The sequence below is a fragment of the Dermacentor andersoni genome, chromosome 7, assembly GCF_023375885.2.
Source record: "Dermacentor andersoni chromosome 7, qqDerAnde1_hic_scaffold, whole genome shotgun sequence".
Lineage (NCBI taxonomy): Eukaryota > Metazoa > Arthropoda > Arachnida > Ixodida > Ixodidae > Dermacentor > Dermacentor andersoni.
The window spans coordinates 172,945,951-172,961,481 of NC_092820.1; the positions used below are offsets into that span (position 1 = coordinate 172,945,951).

Here is a 15,531-nt window from a genome sequence, read left to right on the forward strand (position 1 = left end):
TTGAGCAAGTTCTCCCACTATCAAACTGCAACTCAACTCGGCCATGTCCATGTCCATGTGATGTGCCATGTCCCGAGCCTTCACATGTGGATCTGACTCATGCTTTTGCAGTTCTTGCATTGGCGTACAGAGACAAGACAAAACTGGCAGAAATACAGGTGGACTTGGTTGTACATAAGCAGAAGTGTGCGCAGCAATAAATCGACCACTTCTTCCTTGCACAGGGGCCTTAAAACATAAATAGAATAATCTTTTTTGGAAACATTCGTTTTTTCTGACATTTGATAGCTCGGACTTATTTACATTCCCCGTGAAGTCCGAGTTGTCGGTCGTCAACTGTATATGCACCTGTGGCTGAAATAACGTGGGACCAAAATTGTTAGTGCCTATTGGGTAAAAAAAGCAAAAAAAGAATGCAAGGCTGCTTCAAATGTGTGTTCTTGATCCATCTTTGTAGGAAATACTCAGCCAGTAGTGAGAGACACTAGTTTTGGAAATTATGTGTGAAGCGGCGCTTTTTTGTCCCTTTTTCCCTAGACAGCTTTCATTAGTTACCTGACCAAGAACGTTTCTTCTCTAGGTTGCCTCCAGATTTCTTGCTTCAATATTTTGAAGTATTTTAAATGCGTAAGCATTTCTATGCCTACCCAACGAGAAACCTGTCTGTCATGTAAGACGAATGCAATGGCTCGTATACCCCATAATCAGGCAAATTTATTTAAATAAATCATGCAACTAAGAGAACAGCATACGTTTGAATAAAGAACAAGCTCTAAACAAGCATCCAAACCACCAATGAAGCATTGCATAATGTATAAGAGTCGGATCATGTACGATAAGGTTGATAATGGCACCGGGCTGCATGGGCATGAGCAAATGTCGCACCGCAGCAGTTCGTCTCGCTGCGGTACTGTCACAATTACCGTAATGGCACGAACACGACCACAGCCGCTTACTGAAGAACAGATGTGCAGAAATGCAGAGTATCAGCGTCAATGCAAAAAAGGCCAGGAACAACTCGACTCTGCGCAGAGTGGGGAACTGCGGCAGGTTGCTCATGAGCACAACCATCAAGAGGAAAGGTGCCATGTCACTGCCGTCCGACGACGACGTTCCAGGGAAGGCCACAACGCAGAACTAGTGCGAGAAGTACAAGCACGCAATACCCAGCGTCACCGGGAACATCTTGCCGATGCCATAGAAGAACATTGCATAACCCCCCCCCACCTCAGCAAATGTAGTGGTGGTTTTGCAACAACTTCGCTAAATTAACCCTAACTCACCTTAACACCAAAAGTCAAGGGTGTAAGTGTCTTAATTAGATGTGGTTAATTAACATCACCTTAGTTAACACCAATGGTCATGGGTTCGAGTGCCATAATGAACTCTATCTTAAATAAACCTGCGTTATCGTGTTCGCTATCAAACATAATAAGCGAACGACCGATGATGGTTGATAAGGGTTTAAACTGGTTGGATCAAGTTCCATAACATTGATAATGACACCGGGCTGCGTGGAGGTGAGCAAGTGTCACTATGCTTACACATACTTGTACAATAAACTACCAGAGGAGTTCCTGCGTGAATTTTTTAATAGACTCCACTATGTTCACCATGTTTGCACTGAATTTATGTTCTTTCCATGCTTTCTTTAAACCGCTTCTGGCACCTCTTCTGGCAATTGTGTGCATTGAAATTTTAGTTTCACCACATTTATTGCATCTTCAGAATAGTGAAAAGCATACAGCTGCAGAACAGATTAAGTATTTCCAGTTATTCAGTGAGTTTTGTCAAGTTTACATGATGTGGACTCAATGCAAGAAATCTCTACAGGAAATTCACAAGGATGGCTTGGTGAGCTAGTTGGTAAAGCATCTTAAAAGGTTAATAGCACACACAGACGGGGACAGAGTGAAGAACCACAGGAGTGAGTGAGTGAGTGAATAAACTTTTATTTGGTCCAGCAAAGCGCGATAAAACGCGCACCCGGCTAATCCCACAATGGGACTGACAGATCTAGTCTGCCACAGGACACAGTGGTAATTCTTTTGGGTCCTTGGCTGAGGACATGTATCACATCACTAGGGAGGAGCAGAATCTTCAGTGGTGTAGACAGGATTGATTGCTGCGGGCTTCCTTCTCTGAACGATGGCCTGTAGACTAGGCAGTAAGTGCTTCCACCAGCACTCGGTTGTAGTGCCAGAGATATGCAAGCATTCCTTCCACAGTGTCCTGGCACGGGTAACCCCTACACCTCTGTGCAGACGTTGAAACAGGCACTCCTTATAAAAGCGACTTCGCTCTTGTCACTCCGCTTGGGCTATTTCGCAGGCGGTTTAGTCCACGCTTTCGCATTGGAGGGAGGTCTCCAAACATGGACAGGACTGCCGGTGAAATAATTTTGCTACGTAAGCCTAGCTCCCGCAACCGACATCTTGTAAAAACTGTGAGCGTGATGAGAATGTCTGTAGGGGTAGACAAACAATTAAGAGCCCAGGGATGTGGAAATGAAGTTCACAAAGATGGCTTGGTGGACTAGTTGGTAAATGATCTTAGAGGTTTAACAGAGTGAAGAACAACAGGACACAGCACCAAGAATTAGTGCTGCATCCTGTTGTTCTTCACTCTGTCCCTGTCTGCGTGTGCTGTTAACTCTCTGCAGGAATGTCAGGTGTGAGAACGTCATCTATTTCATGTCTAGCATACTTGGAAAACTCCTATCCAGCCACTGGGGAAAATATCCCCAATGTAAAGCACACTAAAAAAGAAGTGAAAGAAGTGAACCCACTACATGATGACACAATCTCCTTGAGAGTAAACATCCAGTGCCTATTTTCCAACTCATTATATTAAAGCACTTTACATGTGCTAGTATTCCAACTTGCTACACATCCAGTCATAAGTGTTCCCAAGTTGTTATTGCATTTGATGGATCATCTTGGTGTGTGCACAAGTTGAAATTTTGACATATTCACATTCTAATATATTAGAAATTTCACTATTCAAGTGCCCCTACAATATATAAATGTCCATTGTATTTATTTAAAATTGTCTGGTTTGTCACTCTGCATAGGATACCAAGTGAACCAGCATATTCTCAAAGCTCTGGTCCTACGGTACGGCAATGACGATGGAAACATTGCTTTTGAGGACTTCATTGGTTGTGCTGTTAAGCTGAGGACCATGATAGGTGAGATATGTCAAACCGTACTGTCGTTACATCCCTCTTATTTAAATCTGCCAATACTGGTATGCAACAGCTTTTGGGAGAGCACATGCGAGGCTTGCAAGATAAAATTTGACTTTTTTTTTTATTGGTCAAACCATGCATCACTGAAGCAATCCATATGGAGTCCAGTAACTATGTCTGTTACATACTGCGTTCATGTTCATTGATGCAGCTATGGTAGGGAATCCTGAGCAGACTGATAACAAAAGCTGTAGAATAATATATTTTTGCATATATGCAGAATTATTGACTGTGCATGGAAGTGTTTGTATATATTTTTACTGAATACCATATTTATTTGACAGGCTTTGTCAACATATGAATTTTTATATCCGTGCTTTCTGGGAATGCATAAGTTTAAGACAGCAAATAATTATCACTCACAGATACAGGTTTGATCTTTGTAATTTAGTGTTCACATCAGTATTAGGAGCAGTGCCAGCAGTACGTACTTTAGGTTTTCTGCAAACAATATAGAGTACCTGTACTGCACGTGACCCTGTTCCTTGTTATTGGTCAAACTTGCAGATATTTATCATCAGCACAGTAAGTTCTAGTCCCAGATATTTGGGTTCAGTTTGTCGCTCTCATTTTCCAAGTCACGTTTCCTCCTAGTTAAAAAAATAGGAGCTGCAACAAGTTAATGACCAGTCAGCATGTGGACAAAGATCTCCAAATTATGTATATGTCATTTATGAAGTCTAATTTACTTTGAAACTTCAATGTTTTCTCAGAAAAGGCACTGTTTGCCATGAAAGGTTTGCTTTCTAAATGTTATTGTCTCCTAGTATTTATAAAACTCAGGTTACAAATAGAATGCAGTTAAGCTATAGTATGAGTGAAAAATTGTATATGTGGTTGATTTTTTATTTCTTGATTAGTAATTCATAACACAACTCCTCTGTCATTTGAGGTATCTTCCAAGTTGCTTTGCTTCTCTCTCCTTCAAACTCTGTCTTCACACTGCACATGGAACTTCTGGTTGGTGCGAGAAACCTTGGCAAAGTGTCAAAATTTATTGTGCAAATTGTATTCACTCATGCATGATTTCTTTCTTTCCATGCACAGGGTCTCTTAGTAAGTCATGCTCCTAGCGATGTTTTTAGGAAATATTTAGCAAATTCCACATACACATCTGTGTGCTGATATGGTATTGTACTGTATTTGTGAGATTGCAGCATGACCTCAAAGATAATATTGGGAAAAAGAAAAGTGCAGTAAACGTAAGAAGAAAAACACAGTGACACTTAACTTTTCTGTGCCACATTTTTCTTTGCCGCGAATCAGCTACGGGGGGTAGCTGATTCACAGCGAAGAAAATTGTTGCGCAGAAAAGTTAAGTGCCACTGTGTTCTTTTCCTTACTGGGTTCTTCTACCACTGTGTCCCCCCCCACCCTAAAGTAATGTGTTGCCTTGACTTGGTGCCTAAGTCGAGGTCTTAAGTAAAGGATACGCATGCATCCATGGTTGAAACGTGGAGGAAGACAAGAAAGAACTTAAAATGAAGCTAGTAGCAAGCAATAGCATAGAAAGCAATAGAAAACAATAGGACTAGCATTAAGAGACAGAAAGATGGTGGTGTGGAGGGGAAATGAAGCATAGTGTTCTAGTTGTGGTTAGCAGGAAGAAGTGAGGCTGTACAGGCAGTGGCGTAGCAACAGGGGGGGCCGGGGGGCCGTGGGCCCCGGGTGCAAGGGGCCAGTGGGAGGGGGGGGGGGTGTCACACACGTCTGAAGACACCCCTCTTCCCGTCGGCTACACCCGGGGGGGGGGGGGGGGGGGTGACAGAAGACCTATGGGTCCCGGGTGCCAGACGACCTAGCTACGCCACTGTGTACAGGTAATGCATATAGAGCCAGTGGTCTGGTTAGCAATGTAAGTGGTGTCAAGGGAAGGAAAACTTGGCTGAAGTCAGCAGAGGAGTAGATGATGTGATGAAATTAGGAAATTGCAGGCACGAGGTGATTTTGGATGGCACAGGTAAGGTGTGATTGCATATTTGTTAGGGGAGAGGCACTGGACCTGCTGTGGACCTAAAAATAGTTTACTCCTGAACTGATTGGTTAGTATCAGACTGATAATTGATAGATCAGCATAAAACTGATCAAAGGGATAGAAAGGGCTGCTGGATCTATCACTTGTCTGTTTAAGCTCCCCCTTACCAACCAGGAGTGATATGATCTAACATATAAATCGGGCCGTCACTAACATCTCCCCGCTGCTGCTATTGCACTGGGCGGCGCTGCACCTCTTTGCATCTTGATGTGGGGAGAAGCCTGTTTACGGGAACGCTTTGTGAGATTGGGGGTTTGCTTTCTTTCATTACTCATGTACATTGTGGTGGAGCCATATGCCCTAAAAAAGAGAAGCGTGGAGGGAGAGGGGAGGGGGGGGGGGTGCTGGAGGAGTGGACTATTGTGCGCTGTTTAATTAGTTGTGGGCTATTCCTATTTGTGGGCTATTCCTAGTTGTGGGCTATTTGTGGGCTATTGGAAGCTGTAAGGAGGGAAGTCTGCATTAGGGCATAAACTAAAATCAGCTATCTTGGTGTGCGTGCGGTTCACTTGTTCTTATCAAAATTTGTTGGAAAATTTTCAGAGGTGTTCAAGGAGAAAGACACAAGGAGTATTGGAAGTGCAGTGTTTACAATTGATGAGGTATGTGTTTGCATCTTTTGTAACCTTTGTGACCTTAAGTACTTTGCTTTTGCCATGTTTAGTTGTTGATGTACTCGAATATAGTGTAATGCTCAACTGGTATAATTGGGTCCCATTTCCTTTCATATACTGTTCGGGCAATAAAACCAGTTAAAATCCAACTTGTACAAGCTGTGATTTGGACAGTAATCTAGTTAATCTTGTCAGCTTGTCAGCTGTATTACTTTAGAAGAGCTGAAAGTAAATGCTCACTGTTATTATTGGCGGGGTTGGTTCAGGATAGAAATGTCAGAATTAAAGAAATAATTTCAGCCCCAATGTAAGCAAATTCATTTAAATCTGGGCTTCGGTGATGAAGATTTCCCTTGGATTCCTTCCTTTAAAACATCTAGAAACAGCACAAGAGTCACCTGACAAACAGCAACTTCACAGTCTCTTAATGCCACTGATTTCATGATGTCAAAAACCAAGAAAGCTGTCATCACCTTAAGCTGCACTTAAGGGTACTTTGTCATCGCGAAAAATGGCCGGAAAGTCGATCTTGTTTTAAAATCATGTTTTCAGTTTCTATAATCCTTTTTGTATCTGATCCCGAAATATTATCACTGAAAACCACGTAGAAGTGCTATACAAAATTTGTTGTGTCAGCCAAGGTGATGAAAAAATTAACAGAAATCACGAAAGAACAGCGTTTCTAAAGCCACAATATCTCCAGAACAGCGCAACCGAGCGCTGTCATCTTGGTCTCTTCAGAATGCTGATTTCTCCGTTTTCGAATCTCACTTCATCTATCTCCTCATTTCAGAAACACATGCTCAAAAAGCAAATTATTGAAGGTCGTTCTAAAGTCTCTGATTGCCTCGCCCGCCATGTGGCTCCAGCGCTGTTTGCCATTGGTCCGGCGCTCGCTCTGGGGGGTGTCATCTGCTCATTTCATCTCGTGAGCTCTCAACATCTAAACCACTGTGATCTCGATGAGTGTTGAAACAGGTGCGACGCAGACATCGCAGAAGCGCAGCTGACCCCTCGGTTATGGATGTCTCAGACCCATGGCTAAGCATTTCGCGCATTGGTGAACAAAAACATCGCACACGGGCTCCTCCGACCCGTGGTTTTAAGCATTTTGCACATCGGCCCCTCGGATTCGACAATCGAGCACATTGCGCACTAACTCATCGAAACCATGGCTAAGCATTTTGCACATCGGCACCTCGGGCTCCACAACCAAGCACATCGTGCACCAAAGTCAAGCTGTTATTTTATTTATTTAGTTACTTTTGTTATTTTCCTTGGTCACGGTTTCTGGAGCTACTGCGCAGGTCGGGACTTTCTCGCTTTTTTGGCTTGATTATTTAAATTTGTTCACACCCAAAGTGTGTGAACAATATTAAAACGCTCATTATCATCATCATCATAATTTATTTTCCCTTAAAGACCCCGAATTACGTAAGGGGGGGGGGGTGGCAGCAGGAAACACCACAGTGCATGATATGACATAAATGACGACAGTGAACAAGAAAAAAAAAAAGACTGAATTAAAAGGTCTACTGTAACAAGAACCATACACAGGAAAGATATTGTTGAGGGGCGATGGGGGAGGGATTTCTCTCCCGACGTTCATTGACTGGTGTTTCAATAAAGTTGTTCCTTTCTTCCGGAGGGAAAGACAAAAATCACAGCAAAGCATTTAAGGAATAAAAAGGGCAGCAAGGCCATCTTTGAATTTTGAGGGATTTCTCTCATTGACAATAGACACAGGAAGTTTGTTGCAGTCTTCAATAGTGCACGGTAGAAAAGATTAATAAAAGGATTTGGTAGATCCGTGGAGACATTGTAAACTATAAGAATTGAAAAGACGGTGGGAAGTACGATTAGGAGGCAGTGGTAGAGCACCGTGAATAGTAGATTTTGTGGAAAAGAGAAAGATGAGGGATCTTGTGGCGCACTACCCAAAGATGGAAGACCAAGGCATGATTTGATATTGGCAATACTAATAATACTGTCATATTTAGAAGTGCTAAACCGTGAGGCTTGGCTCTGAATTACTTCTAATGCGTTAATTAAATAAGCTTGATTTTGGCTTCTAGCGCGAAGTGAAACACGGACACAGAAAGGAGCAGACAGGAGCGCTCGTCCTGTCTGCTTTTTTCTGTGTCCGTGTTTCACTTCGCGCTAGAAGCGAAAATCATGTTACCGTACCAACTCGCCCAACTGTCTATCCTTTTGCATTAAATAAGCTTGATGGGTGCTCCAGATGGAGGATGCATACTCAAGTCTGGTGCAGATGAAAGTTTCCTAGGCTAGCTGATGAATGAAAGGTTGAGAAAGAGCGAGGGATCATCTGATGAAGCCGAGGGACTTGAGGTATCAGCAGCGAGCTTGAGTATGTGTTCTGACCAGGATAAGTTGTTTATGATCATTACTCCAAGATATTGATAAGAATCAACTTGCTCAATAATAACTGAATTGAGGGAATAAGGATAGATATCCTTATTCGGATAGATATCCTTATATTCCTTATATACAATAGGGTAGTGATAGTGCACCCATTCTTAATTTTATGCAAGTCATCCTGAAGTTTAGACTGATCACAGCTGGAAGCAATTCTTCGATAAAGGACGCAGTCATCTGCAAAAAGCCGTATAGTAGAAGAGAGTTTATTTAGAAGATCATTTATAAATACCATATTTATTCGCATAATGATCGCACCTTTTTGTAAAAGAAATGGATGCAAATTCAGAGGTGCGATCATTATGCAGGTTAAATTTCCCGCGAAAAGAAAATTTTTTTCATCCCACGTTTGCTGCTGGATGACAACAGGTCAATAAATAGGCAGCTGCCGCTATATGTAGTGTGGGACACCAAAACAAAAATGACGGCAGGCAGAGGAAGCGAACGCGATTTTTTTCTTCTTCTCCTGAGTACATTACATGCATTGAAACAGTTTCTTCCGTATCAGTAATGAATAATATTGTTAATATTAGCAAGTTTGCGGCAATAATATAGCCATGTCCACTTTGAGGGGACAGAAACAGATGGGCCCGCTTAGCTGCCAGTGACATAGAAACACATGGTGGGCATGCTGCGGAAACTGCAGCATTTGTCTTCACTACTATTCTAATACGGCATGTTTTCGTTAAGGGTGGGCGAATATCTTAGGTGTGTTACAAGCGTCGGCGTATGAATAGGGTACACTTCTAACATATCACTGTAAACGTGGCTACTATCGTTGCCGCTCGCGATTTGTTGCGTGCCCACGAGTGCAGACGAGAAGAATCGAAAGGCACCTTTTTTGTTATTGTTGTTGTTGACCACAACCATTATAAAGCCTACACATAATAAAGGCAAGTTTGGTTGCAGCTTTCTTTTGTCATGGAAGTACGGAAAGTGATGAAAGGAATGAAATGGGGCATCTGCTTAAGAATGTTTGGTGCGTGCAGACCGCTTGGTTTGTCTTGAAGAGTTGTTCGCGTAGCATTAGACAGATGGTAAGTACGATCATTATTAGCTAGACTTCACACACAACATATCGCTGTGACAAGTTCAGGGTGCGATCATTACACGAGTGCAACCATTATGCAAGTAAATACGGTATGAAAAACAAGAAAAGACCCAGAACCCGACCCTTGGGGAACGCCTGACATTGTGTCGCAAGTTTTACACTTTTCAGTAACAGTGAACTGCGAATGATTAGTCAGAAAGCACTTAATCCATGATAATATTAGAGGGTCAAGGTGAAGTCGAGAAAGTTCTGTCAATAAACGAACATGGGTTACGCAGTCGAAGGCTTTAGTAAAAGTGAGATAGATCATGTCTGTCTGAAAAGAAGAATCCATGTTGAGGTGAAGATCAGTAGTAAATTCAAACACTTGTGTGTCACAAGACAGACCTTTCCGGAAACTATGTTGTTTGGAAAAGAAAAAGGAGTTTTTATCAAGGTGGGATGCGATATTTGAATATATAATGTGCTTTTAAGAGTTTGCAAGCGACGCAGGTGAGTGATATTGGGCGATAATCTGACTGGTCAGAATGATTACCAGATTTGAAAACAGGAACAACTTTACTGATTTTCCAGTCCTTAGGAACAGAACTATCAGAAATTGATTGTGTAAAAATTATTTGTAAAATATTGCTGGAAACCAGTGTAGTACTCTTTAATACTTTTGATGGAATATTATCGGGACGCGGGGTACTGGATACCTTGAGCTCCTCAATAAGTTTCATAATTCCTTCATTGGTAATTAGTACAGGATCCATTTGGACAAAACTATAATCAGGTAGGGAGTTTAAGGGAAGTGAGGTTTCGAGAATAAAAACGAAACTAAAGTAGGAGTTCATAACATCAGATTGGAATTCAGAAGAAACTGGGGATCCATCAGGATTAGTTAGGGGAATGTTGGTGAGTGCACTGTTTTTCAGCGAAAGTAAGTTCCAGATTTCTTTTAGGGTTATTGCGGAAAACATTCAGCAGGTCCTGATGATATAATTTTCTTTTTGAACGCTTTATTCCAATCATGTACTGGTGTAAGCACTCAAAAAGTATTTCTGCCATTTATCACTAGAATTTATCGTTTAGCATCTCGGAACAGACGCTTCTTTCTTTCCTGTACACTTCTTCAGTCGAGGACCAGGGCTTGCTGACATCACCGTTTATATGAAATAATGGTACATGAGCATCTATAAGAGCAAGATTTTTCTGCTTATATGGTGACCAGTTTTCATGTACAGACCTGAAATATGCTGATCGGGAGAAATGGTAATAGAATATATCAAGTTCCACATTGATTGCTGTAAAATTGGCTCTTTCATAGTCGCGTATGAACTTTGTCTGAAGTTGGCGGCTGGGAGTCATGATGGGAACGTCGAAAAGAGTCGGGTTGTGATCACTATGCCCTTTTATGCACTGCGGTGATTGAATCGTATCAGGATTCGAAACTAGAACAGGGTTGAGAGTGTTAGAGCCACGAGTTGGAACTGTTATTATTTGGCAGAGGTTAAACAAAAGAGCGAGATCTAAGAAATCTTTCGATTGACGACTCGTTCCAGTAAGACTAGACCAGTCAATGTCAGGAAAGTTGAAATCCCCACATAATAATAAATTTGTTTTAGGAAAGCATGACTGCAAGACTAATTACACTGTATAAAGCTGATTAATAAATGAAATATTGCAGTCAGGCGCACGGTAGCATGAAAGAAGTAAAACAGATCGTGAAGCAAGAGATATGGCAATGCAGAGAATTTCATGTTGGGTGTTTACTGCAGCAGGAATCAAAGCCAAGTTCGCTTTCACAAGGACCAGAACCCCACCGCCACACCTACCAGCCCTATCAAGTCTATGAACTGTGTAGGATTTATCACCAGGAACTAGTTGAATATCTTTCACTTCGGGAGATAGCCGCGATTCAGTAAAAATGGTGATATCAGCAGAGTGACCCTGGTTTAGCGCATGCGCTGTCTTTTTTTGGAAGATAACTTCAAACGTTAGCTACCATCACAAGACACATTATGGTTGGACAGCAAAACTGTTTTAGCGGTAGTATGATGGGCACGTGGCAAGGAGAGCAATGAAAACTGTCCTGAAGGTCGTTCTAATTGCTATGGCTTGACTTCAATGACGGAGTCATGGTCAGCTTCACAAATGTATTGTTTATTATCAATGTGCAGTTTGTTGAAGCGAATTTTGAATGGGGTGTTCAACTGCTGAGCGTATGAGTAAAGTTTTCGCCGAGCTGTTTGCATTTGCTCAGAAAAATCTTTGCAGACCGAGAATGATGGTCCCTTCTGTTTGGAAGTCACGGAAGGAATCTTATATTTATCTTTAAAGTTTGTAAGCTTAACTATAATGGGGCGGTTTTTGCCTTGTCGAAAGCACCCCAGCCTATGTGCGCTCTCGATGTCAGAGCCAATGACAGCAATATCAAGCTTTTGGGCACAGAAGGAAATTACTTGGGTCTCGAATTTCTCCCACGATTCACCATGCTTGTCTGGGATTCTAAAAAATAACAAATTTGACCTGCGAAGGTGGTTTTCAGCATCATCACAATTTACTGCCAGAATCCTGATGTTGGAAGATAGTTTTGCAACGGCCATGCTAGGGATTGATTCTGAGCATTCACCAGCACTTTGAAGATCTGCTGCAGTTTTTTCACTGCATTCTACTATTCCACTGCATTGCTTAGGCTCTCCAGGCCCACACAAGGTGAATGTGCAAAGGAGAAAATGCTTGTACACTACAATGTTCTCAAAATATGGTAGCTGGTGCAAACATTAAGATGCAAAAGCACAGGGTAAACCTCCACATAAGTACTGGCTTGCAAGGCATGCATGTTTGAGCTACATTGATGCCCATGTAACAATGCCTTTCTAATGTGCAGCTAGCTCCTCAGCCATTGTCGTGGAAAAAAAAATGAAAATGCTGCTGAAAGCCTTCATTTAGCCATCTGGTCATTGTTATAAAAAGACAAAAATGAGCCATTGAAAGCGACAGAGGCGTCATGTGTGTGATGCTGAGGGGTAAGCCTTCTTGCTCCACTATAGACAGCCATCAACAAAGCAGTATCCAAATACAATTCTAGGATGCGCTGTGCTTTTGTAGGAAATTGTGCCACGTTTGGTCTGCAACCTGGCCAACATGTTCTTCACAGAGCAACTGAGAAGGATGTATTGGGGAGAAAAAGGCAAGCAAAACACTAAAGGCAAAATGCAGTTCAGGGCATGACACTCTAGCTTATCCAGTGTCAGTTTTGCTGAATTAATGATTCAACTAGTTGTTCAGTCTAGATGCCTGATATATGGTCACCTCATAACAAATGAGAACTAAAATAATCATGTTGTAAATAAAAAAATCTAAGAATCTCATGCCCTCAACCATTCATTCTGGAATGCACAGTGCTTCGAGCGAGTCTTCTATCAAATTTTGCAAGTTGTTCAGGCTTTGGACAAGCCCAAAAGAGAAGAAATTTGTAAATAAAGAAGTTGTTGAGATATAACTTCAAAAATTTATATGATAACCTCACAGAAACATTACCACTATGTCTCCAAATGTTCATTAAAATCCATGAGTAAATAAGGTAGTTGATTTTGAAAGCTACGCCGCCCCTTAAGGTTTTGAATGTAGTTGCTGTACTTTATTGACTGCGGTTCTTTTATATTTGAATGTAGCATGAAACAATTTGAGCACAAGTTATATTTTGTATCTCTTGATTTTTCATAAGTGTGCAATCTGCCTGAGCATTGTGGTGCTATGGCATCTCATCATCATCTGGATGAATAAGCACTGTGCATCTTGAGTTGCACACAGGTGAATATCTGAAGGTGCCATTTGTGCCATTTATAAGCAATAATATCAAAATGTTCAAATTTTTCTGTGGTGAAAATAAAAATTTTATGAAGGAGACAAAGCATTCTGTTCTTTTCTTTTTGTTTTGTTTTTTTCTGTTTGAATGAGATCAAAATGAATACTGTTTTACCATGTTTCATCTCTGATACCTGATTTCATAACTGCCATCTTTCCCGCAGTGGCTGGAGAACACGATGTATGCATAGGATGCCGGATGCAACTGACACGTGACGATCTTGGATATGTCTTCTTGGGGAATCCCAGCCAACAAACTGCCAACTCCTGTCACTTCCAACATCTCTTTTGGGTCTTTGCCTTAATACAAGTGGACTCCTCTTGTAATGCAAGGCTTTAAAAACTCGTGCTCCCTGTCATGCATAGCTTCTGCAAAGTGTCGGTGCTGCTAGCATTGTGTACCAAAAATGACATCATACAGCAGCTTAGTTTCGGGGGTCGACTTTTGTAGCTTGACGTAAATGCTATTAAGTGCTGCTTTGGATGCTCACAACTAGTCATCTTGCTAAGACAACCATTAGAAGCTGAAAGCCTTGCATTTTTACCTTATGCGCTGTGATTGTCTTTATCCATGTTGAGCATGTCAATAATGTCGTCTGCTCTCCCTAATCGAGATCCATCTGGGGCAATGTTCTTCGTTTTTTCGGGATGTCTATGACATTTAACTGTGCTTTCAGCATTATGCAGTTTAACTTTGTTATAATGAAGTCTATCAACAAAATTCACAATTTAGTGAATGTTGCTTTCATTTGCCCAGCTTAGCCCCATTGGAGGTGTGTGTTTTATACCCCAATATTTCTTTTGGGATTTTATTCATATACTCTTACTTACGAAGTATTGGCCATCAGAAGAGTTCGAGGAAGCAGTGAAATAGTCTAATCTATTGAAATGTAGAAGCCCCGCTACATACTGTATAACAAATATCATTACTTTTGAAGCTTTTGGTTGGATGTATGACTTCATTATATTGAATTTTGACTGCACTTTGCATAAGTGGTGTAACTTTATTATTATTTTCTAATATGCAACATTGGCTGAGTTTGCTGTCTTTATTTTTTTGGCAACAGAAAGGCCGGAATAGCAGCACATTTTTCAAAGCACTTCTGAGAAGTGTCATATTCACTCTCAGGAAGGGGAACTCTTATTTTCCCTCCATGTCTTGTTACGTTATATCCTTGTAAGTGTGCATGGATCTTGGTGGATGTGTTTAAGTATCTTGACGCATCAAATGTATAAAATACAGATGCATCTGAAGTAGAGACATCTTTTATGTATATGATGCTCTTTCTTTTCCCTCTTATTTGTCTTTAAATGGACTATCAACATAAAGTTATCTGTCAACCTTGTTGGTTGTAATCAAAATGCTGTGGAGCCATTGCACTGGCCGAGGCAGTGATATGGACAGCACTCTATGTTGTCTTTAATTAAAAACAATTGTTTAGGATTACATATTGAACACCAATAAAAGTGGCTGGCAGTGGTTACATTTACTGTCAGCTGTTTACCATGGCTAGCTTCTACTCTTATTCTTGTGTTCCTTTGATATTGAGAGATTAGAATTTCTTGTCGATCTAAGTAAGTCAGGTGCACTGTATTTCTACGTCCCTGTTTGATGGCGGTACTCCTTCTTCTTACATTATTCTGCCTATCCCTTGTTTTGTTATGTATCGTTATGCCTGTTGAGGCAGCCATTATAAGTTGCAATCTTCCAGACATTTGTTTTTGTGACTGTTGTGCACTTTTTGTTCTAACAATATTCAGAAGCGCTTTTTTGTTGATCAAAATAATAAAGAACCCGAACACACCTTCTGGATCTCGGTGCTCGTATGCTTTATTCTTTATTATTTCCCTTTTGGTGGGAGCTTGTTTTAGGTTGACAAAGCTGTAAGGTTTCAGGAATAGTGAGAGTTCATTAATTAGTTTGTGAATTGCATAACAAAAATTTGTCATTGTGGTGTAGCTTTAGCCACTATATATCTAGGTCATACTGACACTAATCATTATCATCAGCTTATTTAGGTCTTGCTGGAGGATAAGGGCCTCTCCCAGCGATCTCCAATCACCCCTGTCATAGGGGAGCCGATTCCATCTTGTGCCTGCAAATTTCCTCATTTTGTCCCGTCACCTAGTGCTCTGCCATCCTCGCCTTCACTCCCAATTTTTTTGCACCCATCCTGTAACTATAATTGACCACTGGTTATCTGCTCTACACATTGCATGGCTTGCTGAAATCCATGTCTTCCTTTTCATCTTGACTAGAATATAGGCTAGTCCAATTTTTTCTCTGATG

The 15,531-nt window shown here is 41.2% G+C and overlaps 1 protein-coding gene across 5 annotated transcripts in view; it reads left to right on the plus strand.

Annotated features, from left to right (window-relative positions):
- The window catches only part of LOC126533015 (calpain-B-like), a 172,802-nt gene extending 157,748 nt beyond the window's left edge, over window positions 1-15,054 (plus strand). For all 5 annotated transcript variants that reach the window (XM_055071692.1, XM_050180200.3, XM_055071693.2 and 2 more), the window contains 3 exons: window positions 3,074-3,190; window positions 5,829-5,887; window positions 13,406-15,054. In XM_055071692.1, the coding sequence (XP_054927667.1) occupies window positions 3,074-3,190; window positions 5,829-5,887; window positions 13,406-13,432 (203 nt within the window). In that variant the 3' untranslated portion in view covers window positions 13,433-15,054. The remainder of the gene's footprint in view (window positions 1-3,073; window positions 3,191-5,828; window positions 5,888-13,405) is intronic.
- The last annotated feature ends 477 nt before the right edge of the window (window positions 15,055-15,531 follow it).